Raw genomic sequence first — 14,916 nt, 5'->3', positions numbered from 1 at the left:
AGATGTTCTGACAAAGTTTTGTCACTTGCCAGCATGGCACTCGTGATTTCATATCAGAGTTAAATTACTTTCAGTGCAAATTAGCCCAGTCATTTGGGCTGACTTTCAAAGCTCAGCCCAGCAGGTGGACTTGTTATCTTCCTTGAAGAGCAGCACCATGTTGAGCAGATCAAAAGTTTTATTTACATTACCCAGCCATGGAAAAGCCTGGTCTGTACCTGTCTCTGCCTCTAAATAGGCCTGTGACATTCACCCTGGAGAGCTCTCCGCTCCCTCTCCAGAAAGGGAACATCACAAACCACGCAGAGATGAGGAGGGAGGCATAGCCCAGGCCAGGAATTTGGCACACACCTTCCTCCAACCACCTGAACAACCTCTCTTGGTGAGGTAGGTCCTCAAAACTCCCATCACTGGCTTATCTCATTGAAGCAGCCTTGGAAGCAGGTGGAAAAGCTGACCCCTGAATCACTGGTGCAGGTTCCTCACTCAAGGGACAATTTGAAGATTAATGAATGGTTTAACACCATTCCCTGCATTTCACCCAGGCAGAGTGAGCTACTTCCCAGGTTTCACCTGCCTAGAAACACCCACAAGTTTGCTGCTTTTACTAGTCAAGCTTTCCTCCTACTGCTTTTTACTTTGCAAATGGAGATCAGAAACCAAAGGGCTTCACAGCCTATGTATGTCAGAGCAGAGCTCATGAATGTGTTATTCTGCTGTCTTCAGCCATCTACTGTAATCACAATAAAATATTTTAACAAGTAGAACTTGGTTATTTCCCCCCACACTTGTTTGAAAACAACAACAACAAAAAAAAGGATGTCCAACCCCTCCACAAGGTGCTGCTCTATGAGTGAGATTTACCAGGGACACCAAGGGTGCCACCAACCTTCACTCCCCATATGCACAGGGACTCTGTTATTGCAAGGTGTGGAGCAGGACCCAGGAATTAGCAGAGGTTGGCTTTCTCCAAGCTTCCATGTCCAAAGGTATCACAGAAAGTGCTGCTGTGATCCCAGTAAGGGGATGGTGGCCATGAGCAGCATCAGCAATTCAAACCCTGCCTGAAACCCTCATCTTTCCTCTGATGGTACTCAAACACCAAATTCCTATTTTTTAAAACCTTCACCTCTGAAGCAGAGTAAATGCTTGTTTCAGTTCCTAGCCTCTGGATTTGATATTGATTCTGTTTAAAGCAGATTTCAGAGAACAGCTTTGGGTAAGAGAGCAATTGGTGATAAGGAAACTGAAGAGCCCTTTGTGCTGTGCTGACACCTCCATACCGTGCTGCTTGTGGTTTGCACAGTGAGCAAATGGAGGAAGAGACCCTGGTTCATGTACCTGATATTTGCTACACCACCAACAAAAATAAACAAACTGTGTGCAGAGATCTTCCTTTTATTCCAAGGAAGATCATCAAGATGTAAAAACATTAGATGAGCTACTTACTCTTAGTTAGGTAACTACTTGTTGGGCTGCACCATGATGTAAGGGCAAAGTGTCTGCTGATTTTCAAAGGAGAGAGAAAGCAGGAAAATGCTCCTTTTTGCACAGTATGTGTCCAGTTCCCAAATGTCAAGGTAGTCCAGTGGTGACAAGAAAGAGAACTTTTTACATTTAGTAACATTTATTTCTGCATTCGGTATCAAGTACATAAGTGCAAATATTCAGAGTCCATAATTAAGTCCATTAGGAACTACAGAGAATGTAATACAAATCGTAATAAATTGAACATGCTGGAACTTTCCAGTTACCATACATGTAAATCAGCCTGTCAATCCTTTACGACAAAAGTACTGGGTTTTGTTTTCTTTTTTTCTTTTTTTTTTTTTTTTGAGTTATACAAAACTGATTACCATAAGTACTGATTACTGTTTATTTTATTTGTGCTGGAAAACACTAAAACATCAGTCTACAATTCTATATAGTTAATAAAGATGAATCCAACCAGCAACCCAGTGACGTAGAAGCAATTTTAACTATTGCATCAAGTGCGCTAAGCAGGAAAGCCCCTAGCCACATGTAACATTAAAAGTTATAGAAGCAATGCCAATAGAAGAAGGAAAAACACTAAAAAAAAATTAAATAAAGAGGTCAATATTATTTAGGCTCTCACCATCATGCACTTTATAAGCAACACAAAAAACCACATCTAGTACACTTTTCTCTTTACTATACTTTAGTGCTTGACACAAGTGATTGCAAATATCCTAAGTGCAGAAGCAGCAGGGGAAAAGCACTGCTTCTGAGTTTTATGTTTCTAAGATTATGGTGTCAAGAAAAAAAAAGAATGATAAATTTGCAGTAAAGTGTAAGAACAGAGCTGTTTTCACTCCAGATTTCCCCATTATGCACTACTGTAGTCGATGAATTCTTGATGTCTGCTTTACTCTGCCTTTCTCTTAGCACCTGGGATTTTAGCTTGAATCCTGAAAAATAAAGAAGAAAAAGGATTATATGGGGAGGCAGTTATTCCATTCCAGTGGTTCCCCACTTGGACTCTTATGCAGGGATAATCTCTAGTCCACGCTCAGTGTTGTCTCAACAGGTGAATTAAAGTTTGTGCCATGACAAACAGAAGTGATGCCCATCTAGGTGTTCTTACGAGCCTGACTTTTGGTGGTTCATGTAATCTTGGGATATATTCAGTGATATTCTCCCCTCAGCATTATTTCTCCATGGTCTATTGTCTAGAGAAAGCCAGGAATAGAGTCTAAAAATAGAATTTGAGAACAAAATTTCAAAATTGCACCCAGATCTTCTTCCTGTTCTATGGGGATTAGAAACACTAAAGATCACAATGCTTCCAGGTATTTGCTTTCTGTACAAGGCGGTGTCCTAATTCCCACTTTGGTCATTAATGCTATCAGCTCATGCAAAAAACCAGGCTTGGAGTGGTCAGTGGGGAAGAGAATTAACTCCTTCCTTCCTGTTTGTCCCGGCCAGCTCCCAGTGTGGACACCAGTCTGTGACTGGGATGCTCTGCCCACAATTCCCCCAAACACCAGGGAAGGGGACAGAAGGATGGAGTGCCTTAGTCTGCACTCAGCTGGGAGGGCTCCTCCAGGGATCTCAGCCTCTCTGGGAGGACACCACTGATAGGACACAGTGTCCCAGGACCACCCAGGTCCCAGCCACCCCTGAGGGCACCACAACCTCACACAGTTGGCCACTGAACTCACTTTGCCACGACCGTGTTTATGTGGGTCCGCACCAGCCCCAAGTATTGATCAATCTGTGCCTGCAGAGAGCAAGAGGAGACCAAGTCAACGAGGCAACAACCAGGCAGAGGCACCCCAAATGCACCACGCAGACAGACCTACCTGGTACTTGTCATATACAACGGGGAGAGTAAACATAGACACCACAGCTGAGGAGAAAAAGAGCACAGTGTTATGTTCCTGCAGATCAGATTCCCCCAGAGAAGAGACCTACTTCGGTGGCAAACACGTTATCGTGCCACTTGGTCAGCTGATCCACCAGGGAGCTTTGTATTAAAAATGCACTTTGCTCAAGCCTCCCAAATATGGAATTCCCCATTGCTCTGCGACTGGGAGTTGCACAAAACCATAAACTGCCAAGTAGCTCTAGCAGGAGGGACAGCATAACAGAACAATGAATATTTACTGGGAAGGGAAATAAATGTTGGTGGTTAAGGCATGCCAGGGATAGGCTGTTTTGTCTAAGTTGAAATCCAGAGGGAGTTCAAGTTAAAAATAGATTTTTAAAAGAAATGTTGATTTTTACCCATTATCAGAAGAGTCAGGCCATTGAAGAGGGCTCCCACGTAAGTCAGCAGCCACATTAGTACTGCAAACTAAATTAAAGATGGATCATTACATCACCTCCAGTGCCAGCATTAGAAGAAAATCGTTTGCTTAACTAGCTAACACAATGGCACATTAGCCTTTTTTAATGAGGTAGAGAGTGGTTAAGGCACATTAGGAACAAGGTAGTTTTTCTAGGTGCATAAACCCCATTCTCTCTGCTTGCCCTCTTAGCTCAGTTTTCATGTCTATTTAGGGCTTAAATTGCATCCATGTAGAACTCTGCATTGAGAATGGCACAGGCAGATTTCTGTATCCAATTTTTATGATGGCAGGGGTCATCCCAAATAGGTTAAACAGAGCCATGAAGTGGCAATCCCAGGGGCTGATAACACTTGAGGCTGAAAGATGGGTACATTTTCCTAAAATTCTTTACTAATTTAGGAGGCTAACCTATGTCTGCTCTCTTAGTGATCTTCCCTTTACTCTAAAGGACACCTGCTTGAGTATAAGGTTAAAAATCAACAGTTATTTCAGCAGGGAATGAAAGAAGATCTTCCTCCTTAGCAGGTTATGCCACCAGAGGAAATCCAGATTAATAGAGGGAACCATTATTTTATAGCAAAGCAATAAAAATCATAATGCTAGGATGCTTCTAGAACTGAGGTGGAGCTAAACTGGTTCTGCAAATTTTTACATCCCGTATTACCTATCAATACATTCAAATGCCAAACCTCTAAAGTGCTGGAAACAGTTTTTAAATCAAAAAGCAGAGCAGCTTTCATATTTGGAGCTACACAAAACTAGGTTTCATGACAACCCTGTCAACATGGGAAGCAGCTCTTTGAAATGTAGATTGATCCTCTAGAGAGGGGTTAAAAATATTTAAAGCAATCCTACTTTTAAAGAATCCACAAGGTCCTGAACGAGAAAGAGTCTCCTCAGCTCTTTCACTGTGCTGTTGACGTATAGCTGGAGACAATCTGTGTATTTCTGGATCTGGTCCTGTGAAAGATTCATCTCCATCTCCAAGTAGGCTCTGCCAGAAACACAGGTTCTGTTACAAACCTGGGAAGTTTCCCCTGCTGTTCAAACCCATCCACCCCATCATTCCCTCCTTCCCAGACCTCATTTCTTTGTGCTGGAGCAATGAATTCCCCTCCCTGCCGGCCCAGGGCCATGAGCACACCCTCTTCACCCTGCATGACCCATCTCTCTGGGTGATGCTGAGCTGGGGCTGTTTGCCTCCAGCCTCGCCCTCTTCCCACCCAGAGCTTGGTCTTGATGGGATTTCTCTCTTTTTCTCGCCCAAAGTGGGATACAAATCTGACCTGGGAGTTCTCCCCTCAAGTTTCTGTGCAGTTCTCTGAGCTACACCACACCATCCTGAGTCACTGCTCAGAATTGACCCAAGTGAAGCAGGAGGAGCAGCACCCCAACAAGATTCTTTTTTAGCGTGTGTCTGTAAACCACACCAGTTCCATGACCTGGTTTACCAACTGGCTGGCACAGCAGAGGAGAAGGGATCACTGTTCTTGTGGAGCAATCCCTCCAGACCCTGTGGAGAGTGGGCAGCACATTGGCACTGGCACCATCATTTAGATATCAGGTTGCTGGAGAAAAGATACAGATAGTTGCTTTCTATGCCCAATAGATTGTGCCCAGAAACAATGATTTTTTCTCTTGCAGGTATGCTGTATTATCACCAGCTCTAAAGAAACTCCTTTTCTCTGTTTGCTTAAAATTTCCCATATCTTTTTGAGAAAAAAAATCCCCCATCCTAGAGGAAGACTATTTTTGTGGTGTTTCGTTTTTCTTTTTCCCTCCGGTATCTAAGCCAACAGAACCTTACAATTTTTGAGAAACTGTGAAAATATCTTTATTTCCCGCTTTATGAGCAAGAGGAGAACTTCACCACAAAGCCACTCACTTGAAGGGGTGGCCCTCGTCCGTCTTCTGCACGGCCTGTAGGACCGATTTGTAGATTCTGAAGCTGATGGTGGCCGAGAGGCCGGCCAGGGCCAGGTAGGCCACGACGCTGACGACGCTGAACTGGGTCAGGGAGAAGAGCAGCAACAGGAGGCTGCCAAACACGATCCCCGTCTGCTTGATGTCACGCCAGTACAACAGGTCGATAGCTGGGGGGAGAAGAACAAATTGTTACAGGCAGGTGTAGCGTTCACATTCTCTGAAGAAATCCCTTCGCCCAGGGTTTTGCTCCTGGGAAGCTGAGAGGCCTCAGAGAAAAGGAAAACAATTCTTATCTCATTTGCTTCTCCTCTGTTTTGCTCATGTGGAATGTGTTTGGAGATTGTTTACCCACAGGTGATTGTTTCATTGGATTCTGCTGTGAGTTGTTTTGACTCAATGGCCAACCAGGGCCAGGCTGGGTCGAGACTCTGGAAAGAGTCGCGAGTTTTCATTATTAGCTTTTCAGCATTTTAGTAAGTATCCTTTCTGTATTCTTTAGTATAGTATAAAGTAATACATTACTCTTCTGAGAACATGGATCAGATGCATCATTCCTGCCTTTCTTGGGGCATTTCCCAGCAAATACAACAGGCAGGAGCTGCAAAGGCACCGGAGGTGGCCTGTGTGACCCTCAGGGAGCAGCGACGTCTCGGCAGTAATACATTACTCTTCTGAGAACATGGATCAGATGCATCATTCCTGCCTTTCTTGGGGCATTTCCCAGCAAATACAACAGGCAGGAGCTGCAAAGGCACTGGAGGTGGCCGCTGCAGGTCTGTGTGACCCTCGGGGAGCTGCGACGTCTCGGTTCACAGCAGCACCAACAGGAGCTCCTCAGCAGGACAGCAAAGGGACTGGAGAGATGGGCTGAGGAAATTACAACCCATGACCTACTTGAAATCCTTGTTTTGCTTGTGCCTGGGTTAGATAAGATGGATGAGCATCTCCAACCGCAGCACGGTGGGTGGGTCTCTTGCAGCAGCAAGGCAAGTGCAAGCTGGGGTTTGTGTTGTTGCTAGGGCTGATGGAAGATTTCAACATACCTTGCATTTACTCAGCCTGAAAATTCCGATTTTTTAATTTGTTTTTCTTTTTCACAAGTTCAAATGCCAAATGCTTGATCAAAGCATTTTCCGGTTTTGGTTGTTGACAAATGAATGAGAAAGTTTGGGGCTAGCCACAATAAACTACTTTCCCATTCAAAGTTTTGACAGTTTAATTTTGTTATTTCATAAGTTTTGAGAAAGGAAAAGACTCCTGGTTTTACCACTGCTTAACAGTTCCATAAGTAGGAAACCATTTTTCAGATAAGGCCTTCAAATACAGAATAATCTCCCTTGCTACTCAATCCAACCTCAGAATCAGAAATAAAAAAGAAAAAAAAAAAAGCTTTCTGCTTGTTATACAACTTCCCCTGTCCATGGGAGGTGCTGGCTAGAATAAAACAAGTGCTTAAGACCATTTTCAAATAGTGCATTTTTACATTTGTAAAGCAGTTAACTTTTACAGTGTTTTCCACCCACTTGGTAGATTTTATTTCAACCTCTCCAGCAAAAAATTGTAGTATCAGAGACAGCCACCAAAATAGCAAAATTTTATTAAAGGATTGTGGAATATCCAGTTCACAAAGGTGAATTTAATCTGTTTACACCCACAACCTGTTTCTGAGAGGACTCTTCATCCAGCCAGAGAACGTGCTCATGACAACCTAAACAAAACAGCTTTAATTTCACACACTGCACAAGTCCTCAAGAACAGCTTGAACACAGCACCAGCCAAACAGATTTGAGAGAAGCCACTTGTCAAATCATTCTGAACAAAGAGTAAATTCAGGAAAACTGCAATCTGTCAGGAAAAAAAAAAAAAGTCACCGATACTAAAAGAAACAAAATTAATCCAGCCTCTTAGTCCTTATCATCAAATCTCCAAAAATTGTGAGTCATCACGGCACGTTTGCCTTGAGTCAATGAGTTATATTACTCATTACTATTACACATATTAGCCTTGCTTTACAGTGATGGGCTTGAATGCAAAAATTGCTGTTGTATTACTGAGCTCTCCTCTCTTCATGCACCATTCACATCCAATTATATTCTCCATCAATATACACTATATATGAACCTTTTACTATTTTTAAGTGTTCAGCACTGGACCTGTGGTCATGAGCACACATGGCTGGATCCTATGGGCTGCATGGAAGCCACAGGACAAAGGACCTTGGTGCCTGTTTTGGGATCCTGGGTGCTGACTGCACAAAACAGGGACCAGGCTTTTACAGATATGTGCCCATACCTGCTTCCTGCAGAAACCCTGGGGCAGGGAGTATGGAGTGCTCCAAAATGCAGTTCCAGCATTGTCAGAACACGTGGATGAGGAGGTTTAGCAGCAGACACAGCTGTATTGCAGGACACAGCTGGAGCTCCACAGATTGCTCAAAGTGATGAGGTGATGGAGCATGCAACTCCAGCCCTGCAAACCATCCTTACAAAATGGCATCCAGAACACAAGAGTGGAGGTTTGGCCATTTTTCATATTCTTTTTCAGTGAAGGTACTTCAAAATCCTGCAGCACAACAACTGGGTGCTGTCACCAGTGAGCATTTGGACAGGAGGTGTTATATTTTCTGTGAGGGTGCTGAGGCCCTGGCACGGGGTGCCCACAGAAGCTGTGGCTGCTCCATCCCTGGAAGTGTTCCAGGCCATGCTGGATGAGGCATGGAACAAGTGGAAGGTGTTCCTGCCCATGGCAGGAGGGGTGGGATGAGATGATTTTTAAGCCTCCTTCCAACCCAACCCATTCTCAGGTTCCATTCTAAGGTTCTGTGATTCTTCACAACCTGATATTTTTTGTGCTCGAAGATTACTCTGTCAGAATACTGGAAATGTATGCAAATCTCACTTTCAGATACTTAAGTTGTCTATCACACAAAACTTCAGCATTAAATTAAATAGGCACAGGTGAGCTGGAATATGTAGCACATAATCTGCTAATGGCAGAAAAAGGACATGTGCCAGGGGAAAACATTCCCTGGGACACAGGCAGTGGAGAGGCAAACAAATGAGAACTGAGCCAAAAAATACAAACTGAACTCCAATAGAGTTCCCTGAGTCAATCCCAATTAATTACAAGATCCATAATGACCAACTAAGCCTTTTTCTTCTGATGATTTTCAAACTCATACTCCTGCAGGCTGGCAGTGGGCTGCATTCTCATGCAGAGAGATGCCAAACTGCATTTTCCCATTCTCCTCAAAAGGGAAGATGCTGAGTTACTCAAGACAGGCTTGACCAGGTGTGTGTAGATCCTGAAAGCCATCTGTTCCTGCCATGGAATGACTGGGATATTTACTCAGCTGTATCAGGTAAGGAAATGATCAGAGTGGGATGGATAGAGGCCAAGTGACACAGTTTGGGAACAAGTGCATGTGAGAGGGAGGAGATGAAAAAGCATCTGGCCTCTTTCCCCAGCCAAAGGAGACCTGGGAGAGAGGGATTCTGTGTCTTTTAGACCTGAGGCAAATAATATCATGTGCATGGGAAAAAAAAAAAAAAAAGAAAAGTGCCAACTGCTAGTTGGCAAATCTCAGCACAGAAAAGGGAGATACGCGTTCAATGATTTTTACATGGCTCTCCCAGTGCCCAGGTCCATCCTGGGAGCACATTCCCCTCACCCACAGCCTGCCAGGTCTGTCAGGATTCTCAAGGGCAGGAAGAACATCTGCCTTCTCCTCATCTCCCTCGAAGGGACAGGGAGCTGCAGCACTGCTGCCCTGTCCAACTGTTCGGGCGGGATTTGATGTTCCTGTAGCCATTCCTCCTCCTTTCCTTTAGGGAGAAGGGGCTGAGCCAACCCTCTTTGCAAAAGGTGATACAGGAGGGAGGTGAACCTCAATGCTCCTTGGGCAGGGAAGGAGAATCCAGAACTAGAAATCAGGGAAGACTTGGGAAGACGGACTGGACAGGCCTCAGGGATTTGAGCTGTATCAGTTCCCCTGGAATTTAGATGCTGCTAAAAACACCTGAGCTACACTTGTCAGAGCCATGTTTTCTCTTTCAGTTGCAGCTTCAGTCACTTCAAAGGCTTTTTACATCATTGGATTGGATTGGAACAGAATAGAATAGAACAGAATAGAATAGAATAGAATAGAATATTTCAGTTGGGAGGTACCTACAACCTATTACCTACTCTAACAGCCTGACGAATTCAGGGCTGACCAAAAGCTAAAGAACGTTTTTTAGGGCATTTTCCACATGCCTCTGAAACACTAACAGGTTTGGGGCACAGACCATCTCTCTAGAAGCCAGTTCCAGAGTTAGACCACCCTCTAGGTAAAGAAATGCTTCCTTGCTGAGACAGCAGTTAAACACATTTTTCTCCTATGTTTCCTTGCCTAAGCAAATCTCCCTTAAAAGCAGAGAGAGGCGCTCTGGGTGCAGAATGCCCCAGCTGGGATCCTTTGCCTGGCTTCCTCAGAGTGCCATTTTCTCCTGTAGCCATTTACACCAGAGCCAAAGTACCTGTCACATCAGTGTCTGGTGCTGTAAAAAGACACCAAGGGGCAAACAAATGAGACATTTTCTCATTGACCATCAGGTGAACCCAGACTTGCATCAACCTTCTTCACACCCTTTCTTTTTTATTCTAAACAGGAATTAAAATTAAAGATGAGGTTGTCTAATGTTGGAATCTGAAATGCAGGGAACTCCCAGAACTTTGGGCCTGTAAGCCCAAAACACAGGATTTTATTTGAGACCTTGGAAGAGGCTTCCAAACTTAGGTGTTAGACTCGAGGATGTGGATTTATAGTTTAAAGCAGAGACACTAAGCTAAGTAGAGGAAAATGCAGAGTTTTAAAGTACAGTACTGTAGGTTTGTGTGTCATAACATATTGGCTAAGAAAGCTTACACTGTAGCATGAGTCCATAAGATGAAATATTTAAGGATTGGGTCAAAACCATAAATATCCTTTTTGACAGTGTTTTATTGGTTAATAAATCCTTAAAAGGTCTTGTAACTAGAAGTCTTGTGACCTTATAAACCATGCAGTGAAGATGTGAGCCAAGCTCCCCCTTCCTGCCTATGCAGAAGATAAGAAAAATAAATCACATCATCAAAAGCAATTCAGAGTCCTGTCTCTGACTCATTCGAAATTCCCTCACAAATCCCCACAGTCCACCACATTTATATGTCTGCTTTGAATTTTATCTCACCCTATATTCAAGTAAAACTGATTAAGATACTAAACAACTCCTCCCAAACACACTCTGACCCCATGGGTATAGTGTCTTTCAACAGGTCACTAAGTATAACCAATGTCTGAGCCTTTGCTGAAGGGCATCTGCCTGCTCCAGCCTGTACCCCTTCCTTGGCATACTGAAGAAACAACCAGCCAGGCTCAGAGCATCCTCCCCAGCACATGGGGATGCAGTGGGAATGAGGCTGGCAGGGCCAGGAGTGGAGCTGGAACTGCAGCTTTCACACACACCCTCCTCTGCAGGGCCACTCGCCAGCACGCGCCAGCCCCACGCTGGCCAGGCTGAGACAGCTTCCAGCCCAGCTCTAAGGTGGCTACAGCATTCCCCAGACCAACTAAAGGACAGAGGATACCTCACAGCACAAATTAACCACATAATAACTGAGTGCTTTGGTCAATCAGAAGGGAAAGAATAAAAGTCCTAGTGTGGGGCAGGATCCTGCAAGCGCTGGGCGTTTTACTGGGAGGGAGTGTGTGTGTGCATGGTGCTGCCCAGACCCCACCACAATGGCACAATTCTGAGCAATGCACGCTGAATATTCATGAGGCAGGAGGCTGGTGCCACGTGAGGCTGTCGATGTGTGATGTGCATGCAATTGGACAGGGGCTCAGTCTGTTTGGCTAAGCAAGATCCACTTCCGAGAGCCAAAACGCCAACCTCAAACCAACCAGTTTGCAGCGAGGATTTGCAAAAGGGGTTTGGGTACTGAAATCAGCCTTGGCTTCACTTGAGGGTCAGGCTCCTTCTGTTTTGAAAATCACTACTCAAAAAATCCTGCCCATGCCCATTAGCATGCAGAAGCTGCTCTGCTGTAGCTTTCCATGATCTCCCTTTAGCCTCCTGGAAGGAGGGAAGCAACATCACTCACTTTGCACTCTTAACAGTACAACTCACCAGAAGTCTGAGTCATTTGTGGAGGTATAAAAGGACTCTGGGTTTTGCCAGAACTGCCTCAGACTCAAAACTACTTGCATTTATTAAGGAAGACTTACCAGCCATCTTTAAGACAGCAGCACTGCAGGTCACTGCCACTGCATTTGAAGAATTTTTCAGGAGAAGCGTGTCTGATGAGCTGTTTATCTGCAAGCATCACCTGCTTGTGCTTTTTAACTCACAGCAGAACTTGCAAAATGCTACTCAAGTGGTCTTCTAGTTGCAAGATTTTTCAAGGGTGCCAAAACAGTGCTTTAAAGCCATACTTTCTGACAGAACCTCCTCTGGTGAAACAAATGGGATCCTGCACTTGGGGCCACAGGCTAGAAAAGATGAACTCTCTGGTACAAGAAACCACCTGTTAATATGAACAGCTGGTAAAAAAGCCATGTTTGTGGGGCAAGCTGAAATTAACCCCAAAAATATAAGAAACAGCAGCAGGCAGTGCTTGTGCCTGCAAGAAATGCTCTCTAGTGCCTGAAAACTCTCACAGTTCTTACCATGACTTGCAGCAGAAAACGTTTCTGCTCCTCTTGGTATCAAAAAAGCCAGAAGACAGATGTGGGGGCTGGAAAGGGCAGCACCGAGGTAGACTGACTAAAAATGCTCCTGAATCCATTCTTTGTTAGGATCTGGAAACACGAGGTCTGGGCTTTGGAGGTTTTAGTGGTCCCCAGAAGCCTCGTGCTGTGGGGCAGCTGCAGGCCCACCCTCCTGAGCAGAGATCCCAGAGGGAAAATAGAGGATCCAAACCAACTTGCAGCTAAAATGTCCTCCTACATGGTTATGTTTTCCAAAAATACTTTTGCAGGAAAAATGGGCATCTTTCCATTCCATGTCTCAAAGAAAGCACTTTAGAATGAAAAGTAATGATCAACCAAGCAGGGACTGCACAATTCAAATCTTCCACAGCTTCTCCTCTGAAAATCTCCGTTCTCTCCTGACTTTGCAAGCTTTTCCTCTACTGCAACATCTGTGTGAAAAATGATCATGCAAAAAGCAGCATTTCCATGGAAGTTACTACAAAAATGTGAGCAAACCCCTGGCATTCAAATGAAGCCCATGGGCCTTGATGATTACATAAAAGGTTGTATGCTCTGTAGTACACTACTAACACCTTTGGAAGAGATCAAGCTGCCCTTCCCACCATGGAAGAACCACCAGGCCTGCTTAGGAGGTAAAATCAATGGGTTGTACTGCTTCACTCCCTATCTAATAATAGTTTTTAAGAGAAGTGAGAAAAACCACTCTGCACACAGCATTTACTTCCATACACAGTGTAATATTACAACTTCATAAATATAAATGACCTCATAAGGCATTTATCAGACCCTCTGGGAGTGAAAAAACCATGAAACACAATTTAAGAAGAATAACCTCGTTTATAGTGCTGTCACAAAAGTATTTGACAACAAATGAGACAATGCTGTAGGTTTTGAGTAGAAATAAATACTGCTTGCACTCAAAGCAAGCCCAGTTTACAGGTTTAACCACAGGCTGCAGGATCAGCCTTTCCCTCTCCTCTCCACTGAAGGATCCAATGTGGACATCGCTCCCCTCCCCACAACAGATTTGACTCTAACGTAATACAGATGGATACAGAGTTTAATGAGCAGTCTGCTGCCTTCAGGAGACTGCTGTGATGAACAGCAGAGCCAAGAGAGGGTATCTGTGCTGTTTCATGAGGCATATCTCCTGATCCTTCATCTCCAGCCTTGGGGAATCTCTCCATACCTCTACCTCTTGGACACACTCTGACCATTAACTTCCTGTCCTCAGTTCAGCTTTATAACTTTATCATCCATCTTTTTCAAGGTTTTACTTGAAAGTTCAGACCTTCTTAGTCCCCAGAGTGTGATGAGAGGAGACCTAGAACAAGAATAGGATCAGGAAAAAGGAAAATCTTGATGGCCTCCATGTTATTTCCTACAACATGTGCAAGATCAAGACACGAGCAAAAAAAGTATTGATGGATTGTCTTATGTGGGGCACCAGAGCAGGCTTGGGTAGACAGGAGAGTACTGGCAGTAAAAGAGGATTGTCAGTAAGAAATCATCCCTTCAACCACACCACACACGAGTCTGCTGTAGCATTTATTATCATTAATTATTAATTATTATGTGATTGCTGCTGCTATTAACGATTACACTGTTGTTATTTTCATTTTCATGTGAGAGATGATTTAAGACGAGGATTGAGCACAGAAGCAGGAGACACACACAACTCTTGCTCATCAAACTGCACCACTGCCTGCCTTGGGCAGGTTCTGGGGAGGATGTTATGGCTCTCCCCTTAACTGGGCAGAGACCAAGGAGACCAAGCAGAGTCCCTGCATGCAGGCTCTGAGTGCACGTCATGCTATGGAAATGTGAAGATTCTCCTGAGATGCTCCTGGACCAAAGGAACAGACCTGGGCTCTCTCTTAGACTCTGTTCAAACTTCCAAAAATCTGCAGATTTTCAAAACGAGTGGTTCAGAGCTATGTTACTTATAATTAAATATGATGTGGAGAAAGTAACCCTGCTGATATCATAGAAGACTCACCAGAACTCATTTCTCAGGGACCTAATGAAAACAAAAGCAACCCTCCAATACTGCCTTCAGCTATTGCCCCCCCCCATTACCTCCTTGATGGAATTTAAATTAATCCTCAGGAAATACCTCAATGTACTCTTACTTTGGGGGAATTTTCACCTTGTCCTGGCAATGAAAGAATATTATCCATCAGGTCTTAAAAGACAAGGCTCTGAGCAACGTGGTCTGGTGGAAGGTGTCCCTGGCCATGGAAGGGAGGCTGCAACTGGGTGCTCTGTAAGGTCCCTTCCATCCCAGACCTTCCTTTGATTCTGTCCTGGCTCAGCAGAGCACATTTTCTCACTTTCTTTTGCCATCAACAGGAATGTGCTGGAAGAAGAATTAGATACAATTTCTGCATCAGTGGCGCAAAAAAAAAAAAAAAAAAAAAAAAAAAAAAAAAAAAAAAAGGAAAA

At 44.1% G+C, this 14,916-nt stretch overlaps 1 protein-coding gene across 2 annotated transcripts in view; it reads right to left on the bottom strand.

Annotated features, from left to right (window-relative positions):
* Nucleotides 1-1,606: 1,606 nt before the first annotated feature.
* RTN1 (reticulon 1) overlaps nucleotides 1,607-14,916 on the bottom strand; it is a 116,532-nt gene continuing 103,222 nt past the window's right edge. For both annotated transcript variants that reach the window (XM_041396955.1, XM_041396964.1), the window contains 6 exons: nucleotides 5,698-5,905; nucleotides 4,668-4,806; nucleotides 3,748-3,817; nucleotides 3,324-3,370; nucleotides 3,183-3,241; nucleotides 1,607-2,429 (listed from right to left, as the gene is read on the bottom strand). In XM_041396955.1, the coding sequence (XP_041252889.1) occupies nucleotides 2,387-2,429; nucleotides 3,183-3,241; nucleotides 3,324-3,370; nucleotides 3,748-3,817; nucleotides 4,668-4,806; nucleotides 5,698-5,905 (566 nt within the window). In that variant the 3' untranslated portion in view covers nucleotides 1,607-2,386. The remainder of the gene's footprint in view (nucleotides 2,430-3,182; nucleotides 3,242-3,323; nucleotides 3,371-3,747; nucleotides 3,818-4,667; nucleotides 4,807-5,697; nucleotides 5,906-14,916) is intronic.

This window comes from Onychostruthus taczanowskii, unplaced genomic scaffold (assembly GCF_017590055.1).
Source record: "Onychostruthus taczanowskii isolate IOZ18803 unplaced genomic scaffold, ASM1759005v1 scaffold1, whole genome shotgun sequence".
In the NCBI taxonomy this organism is placed as follows: domain Eukaryota; kingdom Metazoa; phylum Chordata; class Aves; order Passeriformes; family Passeridae; genus Onychostruthus; species Onychostruthus taczanowskii.
Note: the sequence above shows the minus strand (reverse complement) of the source record. Positions and strands in the feature narration are given on the sequence as shown.